We start from the raw sequence: 27,424 nt of genomic DNA, 5'->3' as shown, positions 1-27,424 counted from the left end.
TGATATTAAATTGAATTTGAGAAGTGACATCTTCCCCAAAACCTTCTTCCTTCATAATATAGACTTCTTTCCCTCTTAATTATTTTGAAGTAACACACTTCTTTTGATGTTTAAAGGACAAGGTACAATAATTGCACCTCACGTCTTCTTAACATGGTGCCTCTTACTACCAAAGATACAGGCTGCTGGAGAAAAAAAATTAAATGATGTCACAGTAATTATGATGTGAATGCTGCTATAAGTGTGCTGTTTGCTAACTGGAAGATTCAGTGAAAGAGCCAAAAAGTGCTATTTCCTCCAAATTTCATTCTTGTTTGAGGACTGTGCTATTAGTCAAAAAGCAGGTCAAAAACTGCCACAATTCCCTCAACATCTCCTATGCTTAAGAAGGAAGGAATATCCAAAATTCCACATTTTTAAACAATTACATCATCTCTGATTATACCATCAAAGTGTCTTTTTCTGATCCAGAATTGCTTAATATATAATGCTGAAAAATGCTACATGAGAGTGGCTGCATTTATGACACTGTAAACCATGTATTATGACATCAATATGTATATTAATTTGTTATCAATATAAACCAAGATTTAATGCTGGTTTATAAATCCTGGCTCCTTGGGGGCATAACGAATCATAATCCTGGGTTAGGACTAAATAAATCTCTCTTCCTTTCCTGCTTTGTTTGCCTGCTTGCATGAATTGAGGAGGAATTAAAATAAATGACGTGTGCTCTGTGGTTTATTAAGCTACTGTTCACAGCTTAAAGGAGGAGAGGGCAACTCCCAATTCTTAGCTTAATTTAAAGTTTTCTACAGGCAAACTGTTTGGAACAAGCCTGCGTGGAGGATGTTCTAAACATTCCCCAGAGTGTCCTGGATGGAAATGAAGGAAATGGTCCTACCAGTTCTGCTTAACACCTGGCCTACTCCCAGAATCGGTGCCCCCTGATTATCCTTGAGGAAAATGGCCTATGTGTCAGAGTCTGCACACTCATTCCCAAAGTTCAATAAATCTTCTGGAGTTTGATTGGTTCCATTAAAGATTTCTTTATTAAGAGAAAATGCACAGCATCTATAGGTTGTTAAGTCTAAATATTGCTAAGCCAAACCTCTCCTTTTAAGCCCCTTTCGCCCCCCCCCCTTCTACTTTCTTTTCCCCCTTGCAATTCTTCACACCTTTCTCCTGGTCTCACGGTTGCTTGACCTTGTTGGCGCCTCTGCAGAGATAACAGCAGCATCTGGCTTGGCATCTTCCTCCCCCCTTCTCCTAACTTCTATGGCGGGAACAAGCAAGCAGGCCTCTAAGTAACAGTTTAACCATTTAACTGTCAAATATGCATTGCTGGTCTAAATTAACAAAAACTAAGATTTCTAGCTTGCGTAGATCCTGACACTATGTCTTGCAATTATAATATTTAATAAAATTATTTTTTAAAAAAATGAATATGGCCTCTGTCCTAGCTTATGTGACAGGCAAATGCAGCCAATATACTTGCACTTTGTAATAGCTTTTGTTAATCCTCTCCAAATTCCCTTGAACTAAAAATATGTTTATATCTTCAGCAACCCCAGTCTTAGAAACCCAAAGAAAGTTCTAAAAGATTTATTGCCAGAAAACGGGTGCACCGCCCCTACAGTGGCTGGGTTGGTGCCTTCTGGAAGAAAAACAGGATCTTCCCCAGAATGCTGGGTTCTGCACACAATTACCCAGCCAAAATCCCATGAAATGGGCTAGTCCTGAGAGCCTGAGCACATCCATGTGGCTGGAACCCACTGAGGCTCATCCTGGGCTTGGTGCACAGCAGAGAGTAGCTGCAGACAGGCTTCCTGTAAATTGTCGTTCACAATCACTTGATCAAAGAATTGTCCAAACTGAGTTTCAATTTTTTTAGCTGACTCCTCCATTTCCTGCAGGTCTTCTTCCTGGAGGGGGATCACAGTAAAATAATGAGCCGGCATGGTTGTACCTGCTGCTTCATTGCTTCAACTTGGTTTCTCTTGCTAGCAGGCATGGATATAGAAAAGAAGACAATTTGAGCCATAGTTTGTTTACACACCACAAAAGAACTCCAGTTTGCTGCTTTCTTGATAAGCCACAATCATAAGCCATGTTCTGTACCTACTAAAGAAATCATAGATTCACTTATTCTTGAGTACCACCTAGAAAACTGCTGACTCCTGATTTGACCCCCATAAAAGAGAGAACAAAAGACTTGAAAACTAACAATGGAATTGGAATCAAGGTACTCTCAAGTGGATAAAGAAAAGGCCTATCTTTGTATTTAAAAACAGATCAAATATGTGGTTCATCTCTACAGTCAAAGAACTCTTAATTCATACTCAAAGAGGGGCAAAGAGAGAGAGAGGCCTCCTCCTCATGCTTTGCTCAAGGTTTTAGTAGTTAAAAGGCTACTTGAAAGACCTTGAGCAAACAGAAAAATATCCCAGTAATTCCCATCGGTAATGCCAGTCCTGCCACAGGCACAATGCTGGCAAATGATGCTGTCATTTATTTCTTTGGAATGCATAAACAGTATATAGGTCATGTTAAGGATACAGATTGGTGGATCCTATGGCTTTTTTCCCTCCCCTCCCACTGAATGTCACCAGCTAGTGGAAAACATCTACCAATCACTCCCCTAAATGTGGGCTGGGGCTGGGACAGGAGGCAAGCTTTGACAGATGCTTCTACTGGCAGGCTTAGCCATCTGTTAAAAGTCACTCTGGTTTTGTGCAAGTGTGGGTATATTCAAAGCCTAAGTATCAACTGATAGTTTTGGGCATGGGTTTTATGCTATTATGGGGGAGTACTAAACCTGTGTTCAAAAGCAGCCTGGACAACTGATGGGTATGAGGAGAGTTAAGCTGTGAAGCAGTGAAGAAGGAGCTAACTCCATGTAGCCCCCATCCTACAACCCTTAGTCAGATGCTGCTCAGGCTGATCCAGCTCTCCAAGCTGGAGACTGACTCAGAGACTTGGCATGTGCAAGGGGGAGCCCCATTTAAAAGAAGTGGACTGTTTTGCTGCCTGAAGCTGAATGCCCTGGATGATGGTGCTCAGGGACTGGAGGGAAGGTAGTATGGCTGCACCAACCTAAAGCAGCCAATACAGGTAGTCCTCGCTGAATGGCCACTTGTTCAGCAACTGTTTGAAGTTACGATGGCACTGAATCAGGGGGACCTATGACGGCTCCTCGTAGCTGCAGCCATTGCAGTGTCCCCGTTGTCATGGGATCGTGATTTGGGTGCTTGGCAACTGGCTCGCTATTATCACAGTCACAGTGTCCCGCAGCGACATGATCACCATTTATGACTTTCACTGCTGGCTTCCAACAAGCAAAGTCTATGGGGAAGCTGGCAAGCAGTTGCAAATGGTGATCACATGACTGCGGGATGCTGCGACCGTGTGGGATTCACCTAACAACGGCAACTGGGACTGCCACAACTGTCATCCTACGTTGGCGTGGTCACATGATGTTGTGCTTTACGACTGTGTCCCTTAGCGATGGCATTATCGATCCCAATTACCATTGTTAAGTAAGGACTACCTGTAGATACTGGGGTAATCCCACTTCTTAAGGGTCACCTTACTGGACCAATGGTTGGTGAAGCATGTCAGATTGATACGAAACTGTCAGGGTAAGGGAAAACATGATTTCACTTGGGTATAGCTAAAGATGAGTTAGGTTTTCTCAGACATAGGGTGGAGATCGTATGAAGGCAAAATCATGAGGACATAGCAGAGAAAATGGTTTCTGGGGCATAGTTACAGTATGTGGCAATTAGATGCAAGTGAGAAAGGCTCATATGCTAGTTTTGATATCTTATACAACAAAATCAGGTCAAAACTTGTTAAAATCAGTGCATTATTCTCCTGAATTCATTCGTATTTGTTAATGTAATAACAGATAAGTCAGTGTTATAATTGCTTCTCTTTTAAAACATTGAAACAACAATATTTTCACTCAGAAAGCATGATGAAGAAATTAAAGTGGTGGGTATGGTTAACATAAAGCCATGCAAATCTGATTGCTAATTCCCTCACTCAAATCTCACCTTAAATTTCATGTTCACATAATAGTCTGTGATTTTCCTAGCATTTTTCCGAGTCTGCTTCATGCAGTTCACACTTGATGGTTTAATGAATATAATGTAGGGTTTCAGTTCATGAGTACGAACAAAGTGAATACTCTGCAAGATAAAAAACAAAAGCAGGCTTTCAAATTATATTTTTTCTGCCCAGTTTTTGCATTAAAAAGAAAAAAAAAATTGAATATTAAAAGGTAACAGCTATAATTGAGAAACAGATAGTTTAATGTGTTAACTTAATAGGACTGGTTTTAGAATTTATAATAATTCAAGAATGTCTGTGACAAAAATGGTATCACTGATAATTCCTAGTCCATACTTTGTTCAGAAACTATTAATTATAATTATATTACAATCATTATCTTTCTTGAACACATTAAAACCTTTAAATGAATATTATTATTTCTATTCCTGACATTTGATAGTATATATTTATTTACCCCAATCACCTTACCACAGAGTTTTTAGCTTACTAAAATATACAGTCATAGGCCAAACATATAGAAGTTAAAAAATATGTTACACTGCATCCAATAAAAAAGAAAAAAAATTGATTAATGCCTACACAAAATACCTCTAGAAAAACAGTCAGGTTCCAACATTTCTGATTGACATAGTGATGTTATAGAATTTGGCTATGATTCTAGAGACTTCCCAATCATGGTCATTTAGTAGATAGTGCATGACCCTATGACTCTATGAAAGCAGTCTGAATAGTTTGTAATTAGAGAGGAAATTAACTCTGCCCTCCAAAAGTGGTAGGGCATTTCAGAAGCACACATGCTGATGTCTCAGTTTCAAAGACTGAGCAGATACACAAATGATATTGGTAAGGGAAACCACTGTATCTGCCCAACAGTATAATTGAGGGGAGAGCATCCAAGTGTGCCAATGTGAAGGCCTTCCTGTGAGATGGGACTAATAAATGATACCGGTATTGGGGAATTGTAAAAAGGGAGTGGATGAGTTCATTGTAGCACTGATGAGATGTGTTGCTTCTGCCTCTTTGTAAATGAAGACCTAACATTCTTGGCTTGAGCTCTCTCTAGGCTTCATCCAAGCCTAGGATGGATAACAGACTGGGGAGGTAAACCCATAGTGAGCCAAGCTATCCATTATTTGTTTCTTCCAAGAAGATTGTTTGGGCTAGTGATTCACCTCCCCAAATTTGTTTAAGCCAATACTTCAACTGGCAGAATCGTAATGGAGCTTTGACTGAGCTTTGGCTGAGATAAAGCTGAGTTCTATCCAGAGAAACACGTTAGCAACTGTATAAGGAATTTGGAGTAAGAATCTTAGAAATGTAGATTGTACAGCTTCTAAGGCACAGATAACCTTATAAATGCAAGATTGTGCTCCATACAACAAAACACTTGGCACTTTGGCTTTAAAAAGTTTAATTGCTGCAGGCATATAGTTATCGTTATGGGCTGAATATCTAATGAATGCAGTAGATGCTGTTTGGGCTTGCAAAGAGGAGTTTGAAGAGTGAAGCTTACAAGAAGAAATGGACAGAAAATAGATGCTAAGATATTTGAAAGCTTTGACCTGCTCAGTTTGGTAGTTATTGATCTTCTATGATCTGTGGGGATGGTTAGTGCACTGCTTGGTGCCAATTAACTTATTTGAAGAACCCTGAATAAATGTTATTTGAATGTATTCATTTATTTCCTATAGTGTTCACGAGAGAGCCAGTTTGATGTAGTGGTTAAAGTGCCAGGAGACCGTGAGTTCTAGTCCCGCCTTAGGTACAAAGCCAACTGGATGACTTTGGGCCAGTCATTGTCTCTCATCTCTAGGAAGGAGACACTTCTGAAAATGTTGCCAAGAAAACTGCAGGGACTCATCCAGGCAATTGCCAGGAGTCTATGTTGACTTGAAGGCACCAAAAAACAAAAAGTGTTCAAGGGCAGACTCAGGATTGGTCCCCTGAACCTCCAGCATTATGGGTTCTCCACAACTCACGTGAGGCTCTAAATCCACTATGCAGATCTTCCCTTCATCAAGCACCACACGCACTGCATCCATACTTGTCCCGTAGAGGTGTCCCTTGTACTCTCCATGCTCCAACATTCTGCAAACGCGGTGAGTAGAGAGGGAGAGGAGAATATTTCAAACCAAGGACTGTAAAATAGGCCACACACTGACTATCTTTTTAATCATGCCACGAGAAAGCATGCACTGCAGTTCAAGCAGAATGTGAAGGGGCAGCAGTCCCATTTACATATTTAGGGAGGCAAGAACTGTTATTCAAACATGCAGGAAAGGATTACAACCTCTTCTCTTTTTTCCAAACTTTCTTTACTACACTCCTTTATTTTTACTTAGGGGTTGTGAAGTCTTCTTCTTTTGAAAGCATCATTATTTGGGGGGGAAATGTATTGGGTGGAGGGGGACAAGTGCCAGAGATGGGAGACTTCTCACTGTCTCTGCTACATTATCTAACTGCGTCTCACCTGGACTGCCGGAAAAGAGACATATTTGCTTGAATAAGGCTTGAATAAGGCTTTTGAAATTACCCTGATGTCCACAGATTGCCCCACTCTGGGTTAAGAGCTGGGCTCAGGGAAAATTGCTTAAATTAATTTCATTTGTTTTGTTTGTTTATAAAGTGGGATTTTAATATATGCATTTAAAATGGAAGCAATAAATCCTCCCCCATATTTTCTATGTGCTTAAATACTCAGAAGAGCTGAGCAAAGGTCTCCCTGGGGACTCTGTAAATTTGAATACAAATAGCATTTTTAATTTCTATGCTCAAGACCTACTGAAAATCGGGTTTAAGGTAAAAAGGATGGATTGCAATCTGTTTCTATTGATAACCGAGGAGCACATAATTTACACACCGCACAAGGCCTCTCAGAGCTAGGATGCATCTCCCAAAGATCCCTCACAAAGCTTGGAATATTTACAGCCTTTCTTATCTCTTACTTCTGACCGTCACTACCATGCCAAGTTTCTTCACAACACTTCTCCACTCTTGCCTTGTCAGCTCAACAAAGTAGACCTGACTAAGAAACCAATGTCATATAGGTCAGGACTACTTTTACTGTAACAAAAATTTTTCAATTTTTCAAAGCACATTTTTCGGAATGTGCTTCCCCCTCCCTCCCTTTACTCTGTGTGAACTAGTTTTTTTCACATTATTTTCTTGCCCTGGGCTCAAGCCTTTTGCCTTGGGAGTAGCTCTTCTCCTTCAAGGCCGCTCACTATGCCCTCTACATGCCTTCAGTTACAGAGTTTCAGATGCTACCACGCCCTAATATCTCAGTTAGGTCCCCAAACCAGCTCTGGCTTCCTCCCTATTATTCCAACCTATACCTTCTTCCTTCTTTGCTTCAGCCCTCCCACACTCTTACTTGGAATCAATGCTGTCACTTTTTTCCTACCTCCCTTCTTTTTTGCAGCAACATATATAATGTGTACATTGGTGTCTGGGCACGGAATTTTGCAACTTGATGAAAGAAGAACAAACAATGTGAATCTAAAAACAAATTACCTATGATTGTATACCATTTTTTCAAATGTTTCCTTTGGTACATAGTGATATTCTCGACCATTCTCTTCATAGCTCTTTTGAGCACGGGTTGTATCTGTTTTTGAGAAGGACAAATTATGACTATTTAAATAGTGACCGGAAGGGACTTTTAGGGTAAAGCTAAGTACTTAATACTATATTGGGCTGCTTGCTTGGGATATACATAGGTAAAACAAATTCCTTTCCAGAGGGTCCTCTTTTTGTAAAGTCCAAATACATTAACCCTGATGTGCATTACTGGGAAAGCTGCCCCCCCCCCCCCGCCAATCAGAGGATCTCCAGAAATGACTCCAGGTATGACCACAAAGGAAAAAAATGGGAAAGCCTAACATTGTTTTGAGCTCTGCTCCTGTTAAGCTATGTCAAAAGAGTGGAAAGGCCCATTCACGTTTTAAATTATGACTTGGTGCCAGGTCAGTGATCACATTTGTTCTGTGTTAAATACAAGAAACTGAACATGTTGTTGGGCCAGTAACTGATTCCATTATTAATACTATATCATTTCAACTGATCACACAAACTGATTCTGAATAAAACTACATGTTCCAGAGTCTTCTCTTTTTTCACATGTGCCATACGTACTTAGCTTTTTCGGACAATCAAAGTGGAGCATGTAAAGGAACAATTTTTAAAAGAAAGATGTACTGATTGAATTTGCTTCCAGTTCTGAATGCATAATGAGAAGTAATTACATGGTCCTATTGAAGAATTGAAAGTACCAGTGGGGAAAACTACAAGACAGATAGTTTCCTTTTTATTTAGGCAGCAATCATGATGATCTAATCCCACAGTGAGAAAGGTTTTGACTTCAGGGTGTATTAAGAAATTTCTTTTACACAAAAATCTTATACTGATTTAAAATAGTTGGAGATATTGAGAACAATGCCATCAGAAAGTGTCCTTAGGTCTCCAAATCTGTCATAAAATGAGAGATATACCCTTCTGAATCCTGTCTTAGTTTGGGGAAAAGTCAGTGGTAACTATGAATAATGGAAGGCTGATATGCAGATCAGAATTAGTGAAATTCTGATGTTCCTTTTCCTCCTATTGGTATGATTTAAGGTTTAAAATATCACATACGTGGCACTGCATTTCGAAACAGATGAGGATTTATACCAATAAGTTGTCTCCGTAGTTCATTCACTCCAACACCTGAAGGACCTAAGTATTTAATGAAAGAAACAGTTAAGCACTGAGTGGAAATTCTATAGCATTTAATATATGTTATTGCATTACATACAACAGGATAGTATGTTTCTTTGACATTTTCCATAGAAGAAACTTAAGACAAGGAATACAAATTGAAGTTTTCTCACTGAATTATGAGGACTCAGTCCTCCAAAGATGCAATTTACTTGCATGTTTTTTTTAACTAGTGTACTATGACAAGTTTATTTTCCCTTGAACTAATGCAAGTTTTCTCTCTTTTATGCATTCTGTTCTGGCCACAATAATCACTTTTTTAAAAAAACAAGGAACAGTTTAATCGTTGCTCCTTACCTATTAGTACAATTAATCTGTTTGGATCACCAGGGTCCCTTTGATATCTCACCACCTCCTCATAAGGTGCTGCAACAGCACTGTAGTAACAGTTGAGACAATGTGTATAACATGCTAGGTGACTGTTGTTGGATTTCCTACGGCACAGACGCATACTCCTCCGGAACCCAGCTGAAAAAGGTAGATAGATACAGGTCTTAAAAGCTGATTGCTGAACCATATGGCTAGCCTGCAATATTTGCGGCATTCCAAGATTTTGAATTTCCAATCCTCCCTAAGATCCCATTACCTTCAGCCCCTCCATAGGCCACCAAAGTTTGGAGGCTGATGACTCTTAACCAAAGAGCTAAGAAACAGATTCTCTGGAAGAGACAAGGGATACTATATCTGTTACTTTGGTGTATTAAGTAGGATAAGTTGGCTGCAGATTCAGGCAGCAGATTTTTGGTGCTATGAAGCGGTTGAAAAATGTTAGGTATTAAATACTTTCATTGTTGGGAAGAAGCCAGATATACTTGGGAGTTGCTATTTTGCCATTGACTGGGTCTTCCTGAACTAATAAACCTTTCTGCAGGGGAAGGTTTACACATGATCAGTCAGTCATGGAAGTTCCTACTTGCCATGTAGGTTGCTGGATTTGGTTGCTTATTTCAACAAAATGTAATGGAATTAAACTTCTGTGAAAGCACAGAATCCCAACCTCATAAAAATTGCACATCAGTGCTAACAAGCTGGCTTTTGGTAACCACCAGATGATCCAGATAAGAGGCTTTACTAGGGTGCAAAAGCCTAGTTTCAGTTCTGTGTTAGCACCAAGTGACTCAATATTAGGACAGTCCCTATGGGGGAAGGGCAGCAGAAGTTTACCATAAATTACCAGACTTACGGACATCAAACAATTGTCCATAAGTCTGTCTAAACTACCTTGTTCAGCGAATCTGACCCCCATCCTCAACCATTTATTTGGACATTCTGTCTATTGCCTGATTATTTTTTTTTCTGCTAAAGCATCAACCTGCTACTCTTCCTTTCTCCCTTTTGTTTTGGAACTACAGAACTATGCAACACAAGCAAGGGACTTCTATTACATCTGTCTGTGGCTATTACCAACTGCTTCACTTCACAAGGAATGCCTTACCCTTGGATCATTCGATGCTTACTAAAAGATTGAAGTTCTAAAGTGAGATGTATATTTTGTTCAAATCTAATTCCTGTGGTTTTTCAGAGTGCCTGGCCCCATTACATTTATCTTAGCAAGATCAAGCAATAAACGTAATGTATTTTTCGCCAATTCTAACTTGACAGTTTTCATATCTCCATTGTATTTTGGAAACTAACCTGTAATAAAATTCTCTTGACTGTTATTAATGGCTCCACATGAACTCATATGTCTTTCTAACTAAACAGTTAGTTGCAAGCTTCTAAAATTGGGGAAAATTTTATCCTTTTTATTCATAGGAAGGAGTTGTGAGAATTAGAGGTTGTGTCAGGGAAAGGATATACAGGACTTCAAAAGAGTACCTACATTTGGCTTCTTTGAATCCTGCAGAGCAATAGCAAAGCGGAAGTAAGTAAAGGAGTACTCAGGAACAAAGCACCGATACCACGCATCACACACAAACTATTTAGTAGCCCAGTGACCCCGGACACCGATTCTTCAATCTCAGAACTAGCTACATACTAATGAAGACCGGCTGACCAGACCCAAAGAATTCTTCTTCTTCTGAAATGGGAGATAGAGATACAAAAGAAAGAATAAGCACGGTACCAATGTCCTTATTCTTTCATATACAAGAAATATAATTTTAATTCATAATATTTCCATTGAAAGGAAAAGACCAATTTATTAACCCAGCATTCAAAAGAGGCCTTTAAAAAAAAGCATAAGCAGCAGAGGTCTTTCAACAATAAATGTTAAGCATTTGATTTTTAAAATATTATCACGTTATTCTGTGATGTCAAATTCAGACGCCACTCTCTTTTGATTCTCGTTTAGGTTTGTTATTCATGGTGAATAATAGTTTTCTAAAGGATATCAACCTATATAAAACACAGTATATAGGATCCATTTGCAGTAAGCACGTCTATAAATTAGTCTACTGAATGTGGGGTCAAAGACTAAAGGTGGCAGTTGAATTTGGAAAGGAAGGGGGAGAAAAGGCATTAAAGTATGACCTTTCTGAGCTGACTTCCAAAGCCATAAAGATGCCAATTCCATAATGGATGACACTGCCTGTTGGTTAACTAGTATTCAACTTGTGTAATTTGCTATCATAGAACTTTCTTTATTAATATTCTTTCCCCACGGGACCCAAACTCTGTAAGTTGCCCTGGATGAAAGCCAGAAATGACCTGGAAGAAAGCAGGCATGCCCCGCAAGTTCATTAATCACAATTCCTGCCTTTTCTGGGCAGTGGAGACATTTAATCCATTACAGGTAGTCCTCTTTTAGTGACCACAATTGGGACTAGCCACTCGGCCATTAAACAAAGCTGTTGTTAAGTGAAACCATGATGTGCTTATGATCTAACTTCAGTTTTCCTTTGCTTTACAGACCTGTGAAGGTCATCAATACGAGGATCGGTTGCAAAGTTACTTTTTCATCACCATCGTACCTAAAATGGTCACGATAGAGGCAGTCGCTAAGTGAGGGCAACCTGTGTTTGATTTCTTCGCACAACAAACAGCAAGCAACACTAGCTGGGAAGGCTGCTGTAACTTCATATCAAATATGCCAAAGTGGAAGGACCTTAGCATACTGTAAGTGTGTCCATCCTAACATCTTCACTCTATAATTAATGGACATAGCAAGAAATCTTCTTGAATTTAGTTTGCCTGATGAACATGAGTTCATATATAAATATGATAGATAAATAAATAAATAAATAAATAAATAAATAAAAAGAAGTAAATGTAGCATCTCAGCTTATACGAAGAACACTACATTCAGGATAGTTGGTTAGCTCATAAATGATTAAATAGGATTTCATTGCCAAACATGTTTTAATGTCCATCCTATAGAGGAAGTTAACTGTATATATTCATCTGTCCTTGCTAGGAGGAGCATGCTCATTATACAGAAGCCCCCAATATTTTTAGCAGGATGTAATGATTAATAGCCTACTTTTTCAAAAAGTGATCAGTTACCTATGATTTAAAGTCTAGAAGATAAAGAAATAAATTACCTTCTTTAAGTTCCTCTGGTATGTTGCATAAAACAGAAGGATAAGAAAGCTCAAATTAAAAGAGTTCAAATCCACTCATGATACAAGACAGAAAAACATATAGATTATTCAGTATGACCAGACCAGCATAGCTGGCAACTTTTACAAAAAAACAAAAACAAAACGAAAAACTAGCAGCATCATTAGCTGTGAGAAAACAAAATCCATACAGATAAAACTTTATTGGGAGAATTGCACAAAATCAGTGTGAGTTTTTGGGTTGCAAGAATTTAGTTTGCCTGATGAACATGAGTAGTGGAAGAAAAGAAGGGAGAGCCCAAGAGGAGAAATCTCTGATCACACAGCCGTGTCTATTATACCGTAGATTAACATGGTTACTTGTAAGAATGAAATATCTTCAGATATGCAACTTGGGGACTCTGTGCTTGCCAAAACCCCTATTTATAGATTTAAAGGCTCTCTGTCTAATCACAACAATCTGGTGTAGACATGGCTCTACAATCAACCACCCACCCTTCCCTATTTCTTTTTGTAATCAGTTTGATGAAGTTTCTGAAACTCAAAGTTTGCAATATTTTCAGTAGTGCCATCAACACATGTTTACGAGTGCCTTCAAAACTAGCACATACATCCACCTTGACTCTCAGACTTAGCTTCAGCATCAGCCCAAGGCAGACATTCTCAACTTATCTCCTGTTAAGATACGTGCCTTTTTTGTTTCCAGATTTCACTTCATTCTTTGTCCATGGTCTGATCATTTAAAAAATAACTCCATTACTGTCAATCTTTTCATCTTAGCTTTCCCCATGAGTCCTTTAAGATTGAACAGGCTAATCAGTTCCCAGCCCAGCTACAGCAATTTTAATCTTCTAGGATTTCATCTTTTGTAAGATATTTAGATTTGCCTTCCCCTATTGTGCTCTGGGGTCTTTTGTACACAAGCCCTGGAAATCCACAAGAATGACTGAAATGCATCACTTCAATCTCCCTGAACAGTTTGAAGGAAAACAACCTCAATAGATGCTTCACAATAAAAAGCATCTGCTTTTTAAAGGATTTCTTAGAAAAGGTAGCATAATATTGCATCGCAACTTTAAAAATCTCATTCTCCTTGTGCAGACAGATATGCCTCTGGTCTGTACTATTTTTGATTTTAACATGCATATTTACTCTGGTAGGGAAGCATCAAAATGGATCCTTCTTCGTTATCAAGAATAATAAAGTAGATTATCCATTCAGTTACGCTTATGTAATGTAATCTCATTAGCTTCCAGCTGTCTTCCCTGTCTCTCGCATAGCTCTACAATTTTCACTGTAATTCAAGTCCAAATTATTGCTTTGAGAAAAAGGAGCCAATTTGTTTCACATTTGCTAGACTTGGTTATAAAAATACCCAGACTGGCTCAGAAAAGATCTATCATAAATACACACATAGACATACAGGCACAAAAATGGAGCATTTACTTAATCCCTATATTACATAATTCTGAAATTCTTACAATTAGCAAAGAACATTACAGGAACTTACCAGACTCAAAGGTCTCCTCATCTTTTAAAGTCACCCAGGGAACAAAAATAGCAAATGAATTTCATTTCAGTGCTATGTTTGTCAAAAATAATTACAACCTAACACATCAGAAAGGATTTCCCATCAATGCAGCAATAGGAAGATGCAATGAGATGCTTACATCCTCTTCTAATCTCTGTTTGTAAGACTAAATTACATATCCTTAGGGAAGTTCCATGATGGGTTCTGGTGTTTGCTTAAAAGCACTTGTGCGGTGGGATGAATTCCAAACTGGACAATTGCAGAGGTATTAGGGAGGACTTAATTCCTCCACATTTCTTATCTCAGCTTGAACTGCATTCTGCAGACAGTGATAGATCTTGTTGGGGTCAACAGTATGACATAGGCTTTGGTTAATGCTTTTTATTGCAACATGAAAAATAGAAGGATTGTGTTTACGAAAACTCCTTTATTATTAGCTCAAAAGCATTCTTTGTGCCACTGTTACAAAAGTGATTCAAAAGCACAATGCCAGATTTTAAGTTTTTTATTTATATCATATTTTAGCATTTCCATTAAAAAAAACCCTAAAACAAAGCAATAAAACTGTTCAGAATTACAAAAGTTAAAACCATAAAACAGGATCATGACAAAAAAATAAAATAAAAGGCCAGAAGAAAAGCTGCAGGGCATGGCAGCATGAGTTAAGTCAAAAGCTGGCAAATAGGTAGGGAGGTCTCTAAATCCAGCACCAACAGTATCTAAGGAAGGACCTGCGCAGTCGGGCTACACAAATGCAGCTTTCTACACTGAAGGTTCTCTTTCGCTTAAGCAACAGTTGGTGTGATTAGAGTTATAGCTCTGCTTATAGCTCTCTCAACATACACAAACTTTTAAAATATTTTGCATATCTACTAGAGGTCATTTTGTTCAACTTCACTTATAAATGGATCTTCTTTTGGGTCTCCATATTGGGATTTTGATCACTTTAAACTGCACTAATGAAAGGCACAGCTCCCTTGCATCAAAACTAGAAACGATTACCTGCTTCTACACACTTCTCATCAATCTGCATGTCATCTTCTTGTAGGTTGCAGACAAGGGAAGAAAACATATGTCAGGCTCTCAGACTTTTCAGAGATCTCATACAAACATAGAAACAATAACTTATCTACCCCATGACCAATTTTTATCATATTTCTACTAGTTCATATAGTACCATGATGTATAACATTGTATAATGACTTTCTTTTTACTAAAGCAAAGATTATACTGATGGCCATCAGCTGGAATATAAATGGAAGAACACTTGGATGGAACAGATCAAGAACAAAATGTTTGAAGTCTCCAACATTGAAAGGAGCAAAACATACTGACAAAACATACAAAACAAAGCAAATGCATGCTTTGCTGCATCCACATAGAAAAGGCCATCATTGCTTTTCTGCACTTTCACCAAGTTGTTGAAGAAAGAACCAGAACAGCTTATTGATTAAATGAGCCAGGATGGGATTAGCCCCATGGTTAAAGAAGATGGCTGGTGCCTCCTTGCAGTTGGGATGTGTTTCCTCTGAGGTAGTTATAAAACCTCTTTCAAGCTGTACAATCATAAGTCAATCTCAACTTTTCCATTTCTAGAAAAGGTGAGTTATCTTGCCCTCTATTCCCTTGATCTGTTTCAGTGGAAGCGTCAGAGAGATGGGTGGACAGAATGGTACAAGAGGAAGAGAGCAAGAGGAAATCTTGTTGCCCAAGAAGATTTCCAACTCGGTATTACTAAATGCAGTCCTATGAGTGAATAAAGAAGCCATTGAGGGAAGAATCATGAAGATGGCTTGGCTTGTTTAGTTGCTTCATTTCGTAGACAATATTGGCCAAAGATGGTGGTGAAAAGACACTTTCATGCTGTTGTGTGTGTGTGTGTGTGTTATACACACACACACGCAGTCCTGGCTTAATGACACAATTGGGCCTTTGCCATCAACATGGCCTGGCACTGGGCAAGAATTATATAAATCTATGTTTTTATTAAAAAAAAATTAAAAATTTAAATTTAGATTAATAATGATCTCCCTTCCAGTTCCTGCATTTCTGACACGTGACGAGACACAATTGGGACCAGCAACTCCATCATTAAGCAACTTGGTTGTTAAGTGAGGTATCACATGACTGCAACAGGCATATCACCTCACTTCTGCTGCAATTGTTAAGCGAGTCACCTGTGGTTATTAAGTGAGACACGTGACCGGAATTTGCAATTTTACTGCCTGCTTCTCCATTGACTCTGCTTGTAGGAAGTCAGCTGTGAAGCGTGCACACATGACTGTGGAATGCTGCAACAGTCATAAATGCGTGGACCAGTCATAAAGTTACTTTTTCAGTGCCATCATAACTTTGAACAGTTGCTAAACAGGGCAGTTGTTAAGCAAGGACTACCTATATATGGAGTACAGATCCATTTGCTGTTGCAGGGGCTAGGGGAAACAATTATGGTCATACGTTTTGTTTTCTGTAAATAGTGTTTCTAAAGCTGCTTGATTAAACATTTAATTCCATGCTGGACATGTGCTTGTGGACTTCTGTGAAATTGTGTCTGCGTATGTGTAAAATTATTATTAGATCAACGTTTTGGTGTTAGTATATGCTTGATTCTTTTGAAATCATCTGGTTGCCACTGTATTACACCATTTAGACAGCAAGGAAGGAACTTCTGATATAGAATATTCCTCCAAGTGATATATTTGAAGAGAACCATTCAATAATGAGACAAATTCCATCCCTACCTTCTCATAGCACTCTGAATAGTGTATCTCAGAGAGAGATTTACAATCTTATGTAGGGCTAGTCTGGAGAGTTTAGCTAAAGAAATATATAGAGAGAAATTTATGGAACCCAATTAGCATTACTTACCTTCTTCCACAGTATTCACTATTCATGGCAAATTCATAAAAAATAAAAGAAAAAAATATATACCATCAAGCACATGAATGAACAATTCTATGCCTAAGTAAAAAACACAGAGATTATTCTGATAAAATGTATATCTTTTTAAACTAGTGCATAGCAAATGATATCCCAACAGTTCTCCCTTGTGATTAAGACTAAATAGTCTTAGGTAATCCTGCTCCTAGACTGACAGGTTTGTTAACAGGTTTGGAATTCAAACTAGCATTTTTGGTCCTAAATCTATAGTTGTCTAATTTGTGCTGCAGAGAAATCATAGAGTTAGGGCATCATATTAATTATAGAAACAGTCCCATGCACACCTCATCATCAGGAATTTATTATACTCACAGATTGTTGACTTGAGGCAAGTATGGGGATGGAAGGGCTGAGACCACCAGAATTCTCGCTGTTTTCTAGACAGAAGAAGGGAACATTTTCTAACATTACAGTATTAGAAAAAGATTTCAATAGCTTCTGGCTAGATAAGCGATTCCTATGATCTTATCGTGAATTTCATGGCTGGAAAGGAATTCAAAACCAAATTTCCCCAAATCTTACTTGTACACTCTTACGCAGGATGACTTTCACCTGTTGCTACATGAGTCACATCCTCATCTGGCTCCAGTGGTGGGCGCAAACTTTGGAGGAGAAATTCTCTCCCGGAGAAAGGAAGACTGTCTTTTCTAAAACAGTTGGCTGGTTGAGTGCAGAGCCAGAAATTATAATTCCACCTTCCTCCTTCTCCTTCTCCTTCTCCTTCTCCTTCTCCATCATCATCATCATCCACATCATCATCCCAAGATTACTAGAGTTCATGAAGAAAGGACTGCAGTGCTTCTTTCAGCAAAGCTCTCTTTTCATGAGATCTTCTGTATTCCTCTACATCCTAAATAGTGCTAGCTCAAGAGTATATGGCATCCCTAGAGCACATTGACTGATGGTGCCACCTCCTGCTGATGCAAAAATTTGCATTTTTACAATGATTTGGAAGGAGGGGTGGTATTGGCATCCCCTAAGCTTTGCTGCCTTAAGCCTGTGGCTTCTTGGCCTTAGCCTAAAGTTAGCCCTGATCCTAATAGGTATCTTCTCAATGGCAGCACCTGCTCCATAGAGCTAATCCACTTGGAGATTTGGATGGTCTCAATTCTGTTAGCCTTTCACAAGACATTGAAGATGTGGCTGTTTCCCCAGGTATTTGGGTCAGGTGGTAGGTGCGCTCTGCTACTATTGATGATGAGGGGTGTCAGCTGTTTATCCTTGGGTGCTGGGGATTATGTTTGGTGGGTTTGTCTGTTTCAACCCTTAAGCTGCCCAGAGTCATTTGTGTGAGATGGACAGCTATATAAATCATATCTAATTCACTTGCTCGCTCAAAGACAGAAGACAGGAGGATTTGACCTTTGTGGAACAGAGTCTAATTCTGTCCAGCCTATTGAAGCCTGCCAGTGGGCCAAGGCCATAAAGCATGCTCTGCACAGGTGCTGGTTGCCTGAGGATCAGGTGGCGGAGTCCATGTAGTGATGTCATATCAGGTTTCATTTATATATTATCAACCACTATAGGCTGTTATTCCAAAGCACAGAGATAAGGGAACCACACTTACGGAGCTGCTGCCATTCTTGCATGGCAAGAAGGGAAGGCTGGCTGAGAGGGAATTATAGATGGGAAGAAGAGGACCACTGTTGCCACTGGATTTTAGAATTTGCCCACAGCCATGTAAGGGGAATTCGCTGTTATTTAGTTAATTCAGTGAGGTCATCTATTTCCATCCTTTTCTTCCATGGGAAAATAGATATGCTTTCCATTTTTGTTCAGCAGTGTATTGTTTTATGTAGGAAACTTGCTTATCGTTTTGGTTCATTTTAACTGCTTCAGATGCCTGTACTGCTTTCCTGTATGCTGATAGGGGCATCTTATGTAAGTTGATTCCCAACACGTTACCCTTTAGCATAAACAGAGACCTCCCGATTTTCCATACCTTTTCAGAAGGTGACTGGAAGGGATGAGTCCAGCACAGGCTTTGAGGTTGGAGACTTTCCTCGCCTGCCACCAGAGGACGTCCTTTTGGTCTACAATCTGAAGAATCTCTCCCTTTTTATATGGCAATCCTGCATCAACGCATGGAATGACAGGGTCCTGAAGTGGGCAGTAATCCCCCATTGCTCGCACATAGAGCTGGAAGATGCACACAGAGCACAGAAGGCTTCTTCTTATTACAGGGAGTTGCATTTCATTAGCAAGCCATGCAACTCTCAACACAAATAAAAGGAAATAAATTTGCAAAAGTTTAATTATTGCAAACAATCAAAGGTCAGCTTTAAGAAGCCAAGACACAACTGCAGACAAAACATGACAATAGATATTAACTCGTAAACAGTAATGAGAACATAAAATAATCTTGGAGGTCAATGGGCTGGCTAAGCAAGAAGCTGTTTGCACAGTAAAGAAAAGCTATTAGTCTGCAGGCAAGGCAAATTTTTCTGGGGACAGTTTTGGCTGGGCAGTGATGGAAGACTATTTTTGTCTGTTCTTATTCCTATCTAACACAACTCAACAGTTGGTGGAGTGGTTCACATTGGTCCTTCAAGGAACTTGGGAATTGCTACTAGCTGTTGTGGAATAGGTGCCCGAACATCTTGCTCGTGGCATCTTGCTGTTTACTATGGAAATAAAGTGGATCTTTGATTTGATCTAACAGGTGTAAGAATGATTAAAGCCAAAACTTCCTCTCCTCATCAAGAAACTTAATGCTGACTAAATGCTAAGTCTGAGGGATTCCTGTATTAACCATTGGAAGCAAAGTAAATACATCCATGCATTGCATCTTACTGTTGTTTGATCGCTGATGATTCGAGCAGAACCTGGAATCAGCTTGAACATGATGGTGCTCTGGGACAGAGCCTATAAGGATTCAGAAAAACAGCATCTACTGGCACTTTGCCTACTTTTGTTGCCAACTGAATTTGATCATCAACACATTTATCATTCTGTGACTAGAATGCCCTTGTGACAGGAAGGATAACATCCAAAATGATATTCTTTTCCGTATACTGTATATGCATATTCCTGTCTGTCTGTAAATGTTAGCCATCAAACTGCAAAAATAAGGAAAAGGGTTTGAAAAACAAAGCAGCAGCTATTAGTTGCATCCAAGGAAGGAATGAGATTGTACAGCCCCTTCTACTGGTGGCTTGGAATGAATTGCCACAAGGGTCCTCCTTTCCCCCAAATTAATATGCAAACAGCAGACAGAAGCGGCAGATGGCGAAAGGTGGGTGGGGGGAACAACACACACACACACACACACACATTGAAAAAAAAAGTGCTTCCTACAGAAACAGAAATATGAAAATTTGCCTCTTTGCTCTTTGGGACAGTCGAAACAAAAGTCTGCAGAAGGGAAAATGGGACTGACAAATCTGTGGCAATCGCTACATTGCATAGCTGTGAGAGGTCTATGAAAAATGGTAGAAAGTGCTATATAGCTCTTTCCTTCAGGCCATTCAGATCATAACTTTGGAGGATGCACTTTATGTTCTAAGCATGCACTTCTGCATTGATTACATATTCTCATCAAGTGTTTAAAGAGTAGAAGACAATTGTGATTACCAGAATGTGTATTACTTGCTCTGGTTCCAGGCCCTCCACTGGGATTCCGTTCACCTCTACAAGTTTGTCTCCAGCATATAACAATCCTACAACAAAAATGGCAATGATATGAAGCCGCTCGTCAGAGAACTGGAGAACAAAAATATTCTGGATTTCTAAGGAAAACCTAGAGTTTATCCCCCCTGAATTTTAAATGTTTCAGTACCGACAGTTGTGTGTCTGACTATCCTACCCCCATTTTAATCAGGCTTAAGGCAGGCAGTCTTTAAGGAGGAAGAGCAGATTTCAGCTCAATAGCTTGACCCCTCCACTTTGGTCTCCAGGTGTAGAGGGCAGCTGAGGGGAGCAGGAGACCAAGGGCGGTTTAGGACCCTGGACAATTAGGAGTCCAAGTGGTGAAGAGACGTTCCAGCCACACATACAGAAATCTCTCCAGTATTCACAGTTGCTCCTGAATATGATGAACACAGCACAACACAACACAACACAACACAACACACTGACTTGCCCTAATCCATCTCCCTATCTGGGGAACACGACCCCCAACAGAAGTGCTTTCAAGCCTTTTATACTATCTCTCAAACCCCTGCCTCCTAAAAGCAAATATAGGATAAGCAGAAGGAAGTTAATCATAATAAAACAATTTAGAGTATCTTCACTAAGATTTAGTAAGAAGCACATTTAGAACATTTAAGAACACACACAGAACTTTCCAAGGACATATTAAAAATGATCTCCTGCCCCTCCCCAGTGATTTCTTCACTTTTAGATGCATTAAATTCACCTTACCACTTTTATCTGCTAGACCTCCATGGATTACTCTTGCTACCGTAATATCTCCTGTTAGCTCGTGGCGTTTAATGGTGGCACCCTGGGGAAGAGGGAGGAAAGGAAGAGTTGCTTCCTGCTGAACAAATGGATAACATGGGAAGAAGGTGCACACTTGGTGAGTGTTGGTATACTGGAAGTGAAAGAGCCTGTAGAGATATTAAGATCAGAGCCTCCACTTCACACACCTTTCTACATTTATGCACCATTCAGTTGAGCTTGACTCTGGGAGCTTAATAGACCTGTCAATGTCATTTCCTACATTGATAACAATATGGGATTGGCTTGGCATAGATTTTCTTTTTTCCTATTCCATGGGACCAATGGGACTGCTTTAGGTGACATAAGCAAGTGGTATAATCCAAGTAACTGTAGTTCATTATGCACGTCTGCATAGGTCTGTTTGGACCTGTGGACCTTACGCTCAGATAAGCAGTACAAGATTCTAGCCGTAATTATCTTTTCCTCAGAAAAGAATTACACCAAATAGGGCAGGCTGCATTTTACCTGTTTCGTTCTCATGAACTCAACACGTGTCAGTGCCATGCTTGTGTCCTACACTTTTTTCATATTTTAAAGCAAACATAAATGAGCAAAATAAAAATTCAAAGATAAGAGGAATGGGGAAGGAATATCAACTGCCCAGTGAGACTCTGGGGAGTGGTAAGCTTGTCATAGTCTATCTAAGATGGCCAGCTGCCCTGAAGGAGCAGGAAGATATGACATGAATGGAAATACAGTAAATAAACTGAATGAATATAATTAAAATGGAAGTGAAATTGAACATTACAAGGGGTTGCTTGTTTTTCACCAGACAGACAATCCTCATGGCCTCTTCATTTTCAGGGATGTTTTCTGACAGGGGTGGAAGCAAGGGCTCGTAATCCTTCAGGGCCACAGTATCATGAGCTAGTAACAAGGCCTGTGAGAAATATTGAACAGAGAGATGGGGTAAATAAAAGTCAGGTCATGTTTAATGTGGATGCTTGGAAGTAAGATCTATAAGATAAATTCAACCTAACAGTTAATTTTGATTTTTATTTCTCTGTGTGTCCATTCAGCAAAAAAGTGGGTGGTTGTTTTATTATTTCCTTTCTCAAGTGTCAATACAGTGGAATTGTGTTAGAGAAAACCATTCCTTGTGCTAAGAAATTTCAGTAGCCTCAATACTGTAGAGATTACTCTTATTTTGACATTTCATAGTAGGGAATGATGGATCTTCATAGCTACTTCTAAACTCAGCTTGTGTCCCAGTTGTTGTTTTTTTTTTAAGTTAAGAGGCAGTATTACGATACCATGGGCTTGTCTGCAAAATTTGGAACTTGAAAAAGTTTTTTTCAAGACATACTTAGGTCTATTCAAACATTCAGTAGAAAGCACAGAACTGTACACTTTCAAAAGGGAGATGGAGGAATTACGGATTTCTCCTTTCTCAAAAACTTCTTACATAGAAAAAAACTTGTCTAGGAGAAGGCAAGCTGAACTCTTTTCCAAAGGCTTTGTGGATGACCTTATCCATATCTTTGAATGTGCAGAATGGGAATAAATGCAGCTGCAGGATAATACATACCACACATGCTATGAAAAATTCTAGCTGTTTTCCCTTCTTGTACCTTGAATTCTTCTAATGTTGTATGGGTTAATCTAGTTCTTTAAAAAGTTTAAAAGGGAGACAGAGTTCTTAAGTTAAAACAGAAAGACACAGTAGTGTTGGGGAGAGAACAGAGATTACCTTGACAAAATAATCTCTGTTCTCTCCCCAACACTACTGTTGGGGAAGCTGCTGAGCAATAAGCTAGCATTGATATGCCATTCAGATGGGCTGATCTTCCTTCCTGGAATTCTTGCTTTAATAGCAATTTGTCTCAGGCTTTTGGAAGCAGCCTGGATTGGAATGGTTAATCACAAGAACAAGACCTGTGGAGTGCTGATTAGAAGTTTCATTTAGAGGAAGGTTAAAGCAATAGCACAAGAATTTTGGCAGGTACTCTAACTTTTAGATGAGAAACCAACGTCTAGCCAAATTAGAATGGAAAGATTCTGCCCCTCTTTTTTGCATGCTTTCTATATAAAGGAGAGGCAGCTAGTTTCTTTTGTGAGGGAGGGACAGATTTCACCTGATGATTGTTTTGGAAATGGCTATTGGACTTTTTATTAGTCTCTCAGTTTGTGGCTCTGCTTCCTTTAGCTGATGGATGTTCCATAGATGACAGATGTGACCAGAGTGTGCTGCTGTTTAGCTCTCCAGGCCCATGGGAAATGTCAGTGATAACTGCCCAAGGACGGACAAATATACCTTCCTGCAACTGCTTCTTCTCTGACCAATGAAAGGAGCCAGATTGGGCTCCACCTTGCCAAGATGTTCTTCAAGAATGGAGGGAGACATGGCTCCCAGTACCACTTAATGTTTCTCAAAGTGATGAAATAATTAGTGGTCTGTGCCAAAAATCAGTTTTCAACAATGCAACTTAATAATCAAGGATCTTCTATTGGAGACCTTTCTCTTCCATACTGAAGAATTTCAGGGGCCAATACTCACCTTTAAGTGTGGACCTTGTAGAAATTGTCTTAGCTCTTTCATTTCTGGAGATTGTTGGCCTCCATGCAACAGTTCCACCACCTAATGCACAAGAGAAGTATACTTTGCTTTGAAAATGTATAACTTAACCTATTGTTTAAATAGCATCTTGATGTTTATAAAATACAATTAGATAAAACATATAAAACATGAGAGCCAGCGTGGTGTAGTGGTGAAGGTATCAGGCTAGAAACCATGAGACCGTGAGTTCTAATTCCGCCTTAGGCGCAAAGCCAGCTGGGTGACCTTGGGCCAGTCACTCTCTCAGCCCTAAGAAGCAGGCAATGGCATACCACTTCTGAAAAAAATTTGCCAAGAAAACTGCAGGGAGTAGTCCAAGCAGTTGCCAGGAGTCAAAATTGGCTTGAAGCAATTTTATTTCTGTGGAACTTGTAGTATTGAAAGAAAAAACTAGAGATCAGGGAAATTGTACTTAGGCTCTACTCCAGCAATCTCACCTCATGCATCAATGCTTGTGCCTGGGGCATGAATGGAACCGGTCTTCTTTTGATATATTGACGAAGGCATTCGTATACCTAGGAATAGATGAAGTCAAGATGCTGCTGCCACTATGTAATGTCATAATATCACAAACTTGGTACATAGTGCAAATGCCTCACACAAAGCGTGCATCTTGAATGGGCCAGGAATCAAGACAGATTTTCCCCATATTCAGATTCTACAAGGTTGGTATGTGTAATGGTATGTGAGAATGACCTTGTGAGACAGGAGGAAGAGCCGCAGACTAGACAATGGTCAGCTAAGAGGCAGCTGAGCCCGCAGAAGAAATGGGGGCATGGCAAATGTCTCAGAAGGGACCCTCCCTAGTTTCTTGGACTGTAAAGGTGAGGGTGGGGTGAGGGATGTACTTTCAGACTTGCAAGATTCTGTTAATGTAACCTTACGATGAAGTTAGAGCTAGTACTTCTGGGTGTGCTTCTTGTCTGGACTGCCTTGCAAGGCTGACAGTATACTTCTTTGACTTATATTGGCATTGACCATTGTAATGACTTAAACAAATTCAGTTCTCTGTCCTAAACTGTTATCATAGTATGCTTCATGCATCACTTGGAAAGCAAAATAGAAAGTTTTTAAAATTATGAGATAATAGGAACAATGGCCACTAAGAAAGATTTATGGTACCGAAACTTATAAATACAAAAGGTTGGAAAGGAAGTGAAAACCAGAGAAACAGGTTGCCTTATTTTAATAGTCTTCCATGTAAAACCATAGAAACATGTGTGTTTAAAAAATGCAAAAGAAATTGGTTTCTGCCTGGCTTACTATCACATTCATAGGTAGTTCAGCATCTATAGCTTGAGTTAGGAAAAATTAAAATGGGTTCATAGTAGGGAATTGTAATAATTGTGACTGAGGGTGAGGATGGAATAAGCCTATCAGTTGTCTTGGCACCCCATCTGTTGCTGAAATAGTTAAAATTAGAAATTCTTAAAAGCAGAGAAGTCTATTTCTGTGCACAATCAAGGGAAGGCACAACATTTGCACTTCCAGATGACTCGTTGCTTATTGGAAGAGACTTCACCTTTAGGAGAGCTTGCAGCCATGGAGACCTGAGCAGTTCATATAATACACCAACTCCATCGACATCAGGCTTGTCCAAAAAATTCATTTCGTGCAGGACCAAAGACAAAATGTGTCATATACCTGACCAAAATAAAATAAAATAAAATCAGTGATACAACTCATTGTTGCACAGAGTATTTATACAAATATATTTTATTTTTTGGACAAAAGATAAAAGAAAAGTTATAGGATGACAGAGACTTGCTCATTCCTGATTGTAAATGGTTATCTGTTATAACTTATTCTCATTTTAGATTAGACACAATCTAATCTAATGGCAGGATCTGAAGGTGTCTGTGCAGTAAGCCTGCAAATTAAGCACATTGTTCAGGCCAAAACCAGAATGGGAGACGACAGTATCTTGTAATCCCTTTGTTTTTTTCTCTTAGTCACAAAGCTAGCCAAAATTAAAACAGACATAAATGTGCAACAAATAGCTGACTTCCCAGTTATGCAAATGTTCACTTTATTCTACTGTCATACATGGTACAGGTGGCAGTCATGGCTAGGAGGGCCTTTGAGTTGTGCGCCAGTGCGCCCATTCCTGGATTGGGAGACTCTGCTCACAGTTACTCACACCCTGATCACCTCCTGAATGAGCTACTGTAACGTGCTCTACATGGGACTGCCCTTGAAGAGTATTCAGAAGCTTCAATGGGTGCAAAATGAGGCAGTGCGGGCAGTTATGTGTGCCCCTAGAGTGGCACGTTATACCTCTGCTCCATGAGCTGCATTGGCTGCCAGTTTGCTTCTGGGTCCAATTCAAGGTGCTGGTTTTGGCCTTCAAAGCCCTACGTACATGACACGGACCAGGTTATGTGAGGAATCACCTCTTCCAGATTACATCCACCCATTCCATCACATCCAGCAGGAGGGGTATTTTATTGGCCACATCTGCTAAAGAGTTCCATCTGACAGGACTCAGGAAACTTTTCTGCTGTGTTTCCCACCCTCTGGAACATCATCCCCTCGGAGTGAGATTAGTCCCATCCCTACTGGCTTTCCAGAGATCTCTCAAGATGTAGTTTTTCTGGCAGGCCCGGGGATCCCTTGGGAACAGGGAGCTTGCGAGATGCCTTTATTATGTATGAGTTTTAAACACTCACTCATGGTCTTGTTATATGCATATTTTGTTTTTAATGGTTATTTTAAGATGTGTTTTTATTGTTTTGGTTTTAATGTACACCACCCAGAGTCACATTCATGAGATGGGTGGCTATATAAATTAGATAGATAGATAGATAGATAGATAGATAGATAGATAGATAGATAGATAGATAGATAGATAGATAGACAGACAGACAGACAGACAGACAGACAGACAGACAGACAGAGACAATAGAGGTAAATCTAAACAAGGAAAAGAATATCTGCTGTTATATCGATTTATCTGTGTTTCCTGGAGCTGTGGATTAGAGCAGCTTTTGGGCTTCTTAGCCCAAGAAAAATAAAAGTAAAAATTTGTGCTACTTAACCCTGTCTCGTTAATTTGTGAGGTTTTGGTTTTGGTTTAAGGAAAGACTATTCTGGTCGCAGTAAACCCTGCTTCATTGGGTTTCGCTCTCACTCATTTTATGTATGTATAATTAATATGTATAAAAATTATACATATTAATTATAATATAAATATATTATTAATATAATAATATTAATGCAATTTTAGGTCCTTAAAATATACTATAACTGATAAACATAATACTAGAATGGCTGTGAAACTCACGAAAAGTAGACTTTTTGTGTCTTGGTGGGATGCGTGCTCTTTTCTAGAGGGATTGCTAGTACTTAAGGTATAAAAGTTTAAGAATTATTGGACTGGATAACCTTTAGTTCTCTTCTGATTATGATTTGGGAACATTTAATTTATTGTTTTGAAGATCAAGTTTAGATCTAGCAAAACATCCCACAGATGATTTCCTATGACCTGTCTACATGTTAATCCAATAGCAGCTGTATAGGAAAAATGCAAGAATTGGATAAATGAAGCTGTTTCTTCTTCTGCTCCCAACAACACTTTAGTATGGATCATGCCAGAATACTAGTCTGGGAAATAATCATGGC

The 27,424-nt window shown here is 39.3% G+C and overlaps 1 protein-coding gene across 1 annotated transcript; it reads right to left on the bottom strand.

Moving 5' to 3' along the window:
• Nucleotides 1–1,246: 1,246 nt before the first annotated feature.
• On the bottom strand, nucleotides 1,247–26,356 carry MPP4 (MAGUK p55 scaffold protein 4). The gene is given in 21 exon segments (XM_007429510.3): nucleotides 1,247–1,925; nucleotides 4,059–4,193; nucleotides 6,057–6,165; nucleotides 7,591–7,684; nucleotides 8,710–8,790; nucleotides 9,130–9,300; nucleotides 10,811–10,852; nucleotides 12,315–12,329; nucleotides 13,843–13,863; nucleotides 14,866–14,904; nucleotides 16,732–16,749; nucleotides 17,116–17,180; nucleotides 18,746–18,942; nucleotides 19,597–19,668; nucleotides 20,377–20,462; nucleotides 21,166–21,247; nucleotides 21,995–22,126; nucleotides 23,744–23,824; nucleotides 24,241–24,318; nucleotides 25,326–25,447; nucleotides 26,317–26,356. Coding segments are annotated over 21 exon segments (1,872 nt in total). The 3' UTR covers nucleotides 1,247–1,733.
• Between the last annotated feature and the right edge of the window lie 1,068 nt (nucleotides 26,357–27,424).

The sequence above is a fragment of the Python bivittatus genome, unplaced genomic scaffold (genome assembly GCF_059951505.1).
Source record: "Python bivittatus isolate LINGU-HERP-01145 unplaced genomic scaffold, Pbiv_v1 ctg000200_np1212, whole genome shotgun sequence".
Lineage (NCBI taxonomy): Eukaryota > Metazoa > Chordata > Lepidosauria > Squamata > Pythonidae > Python > Python bivittatus.
The sequence above is the reverse complement of the archived record's forward strand: the minus strand, read 5'-3'. Positions and strand labels throughout refer to the sequence as shown.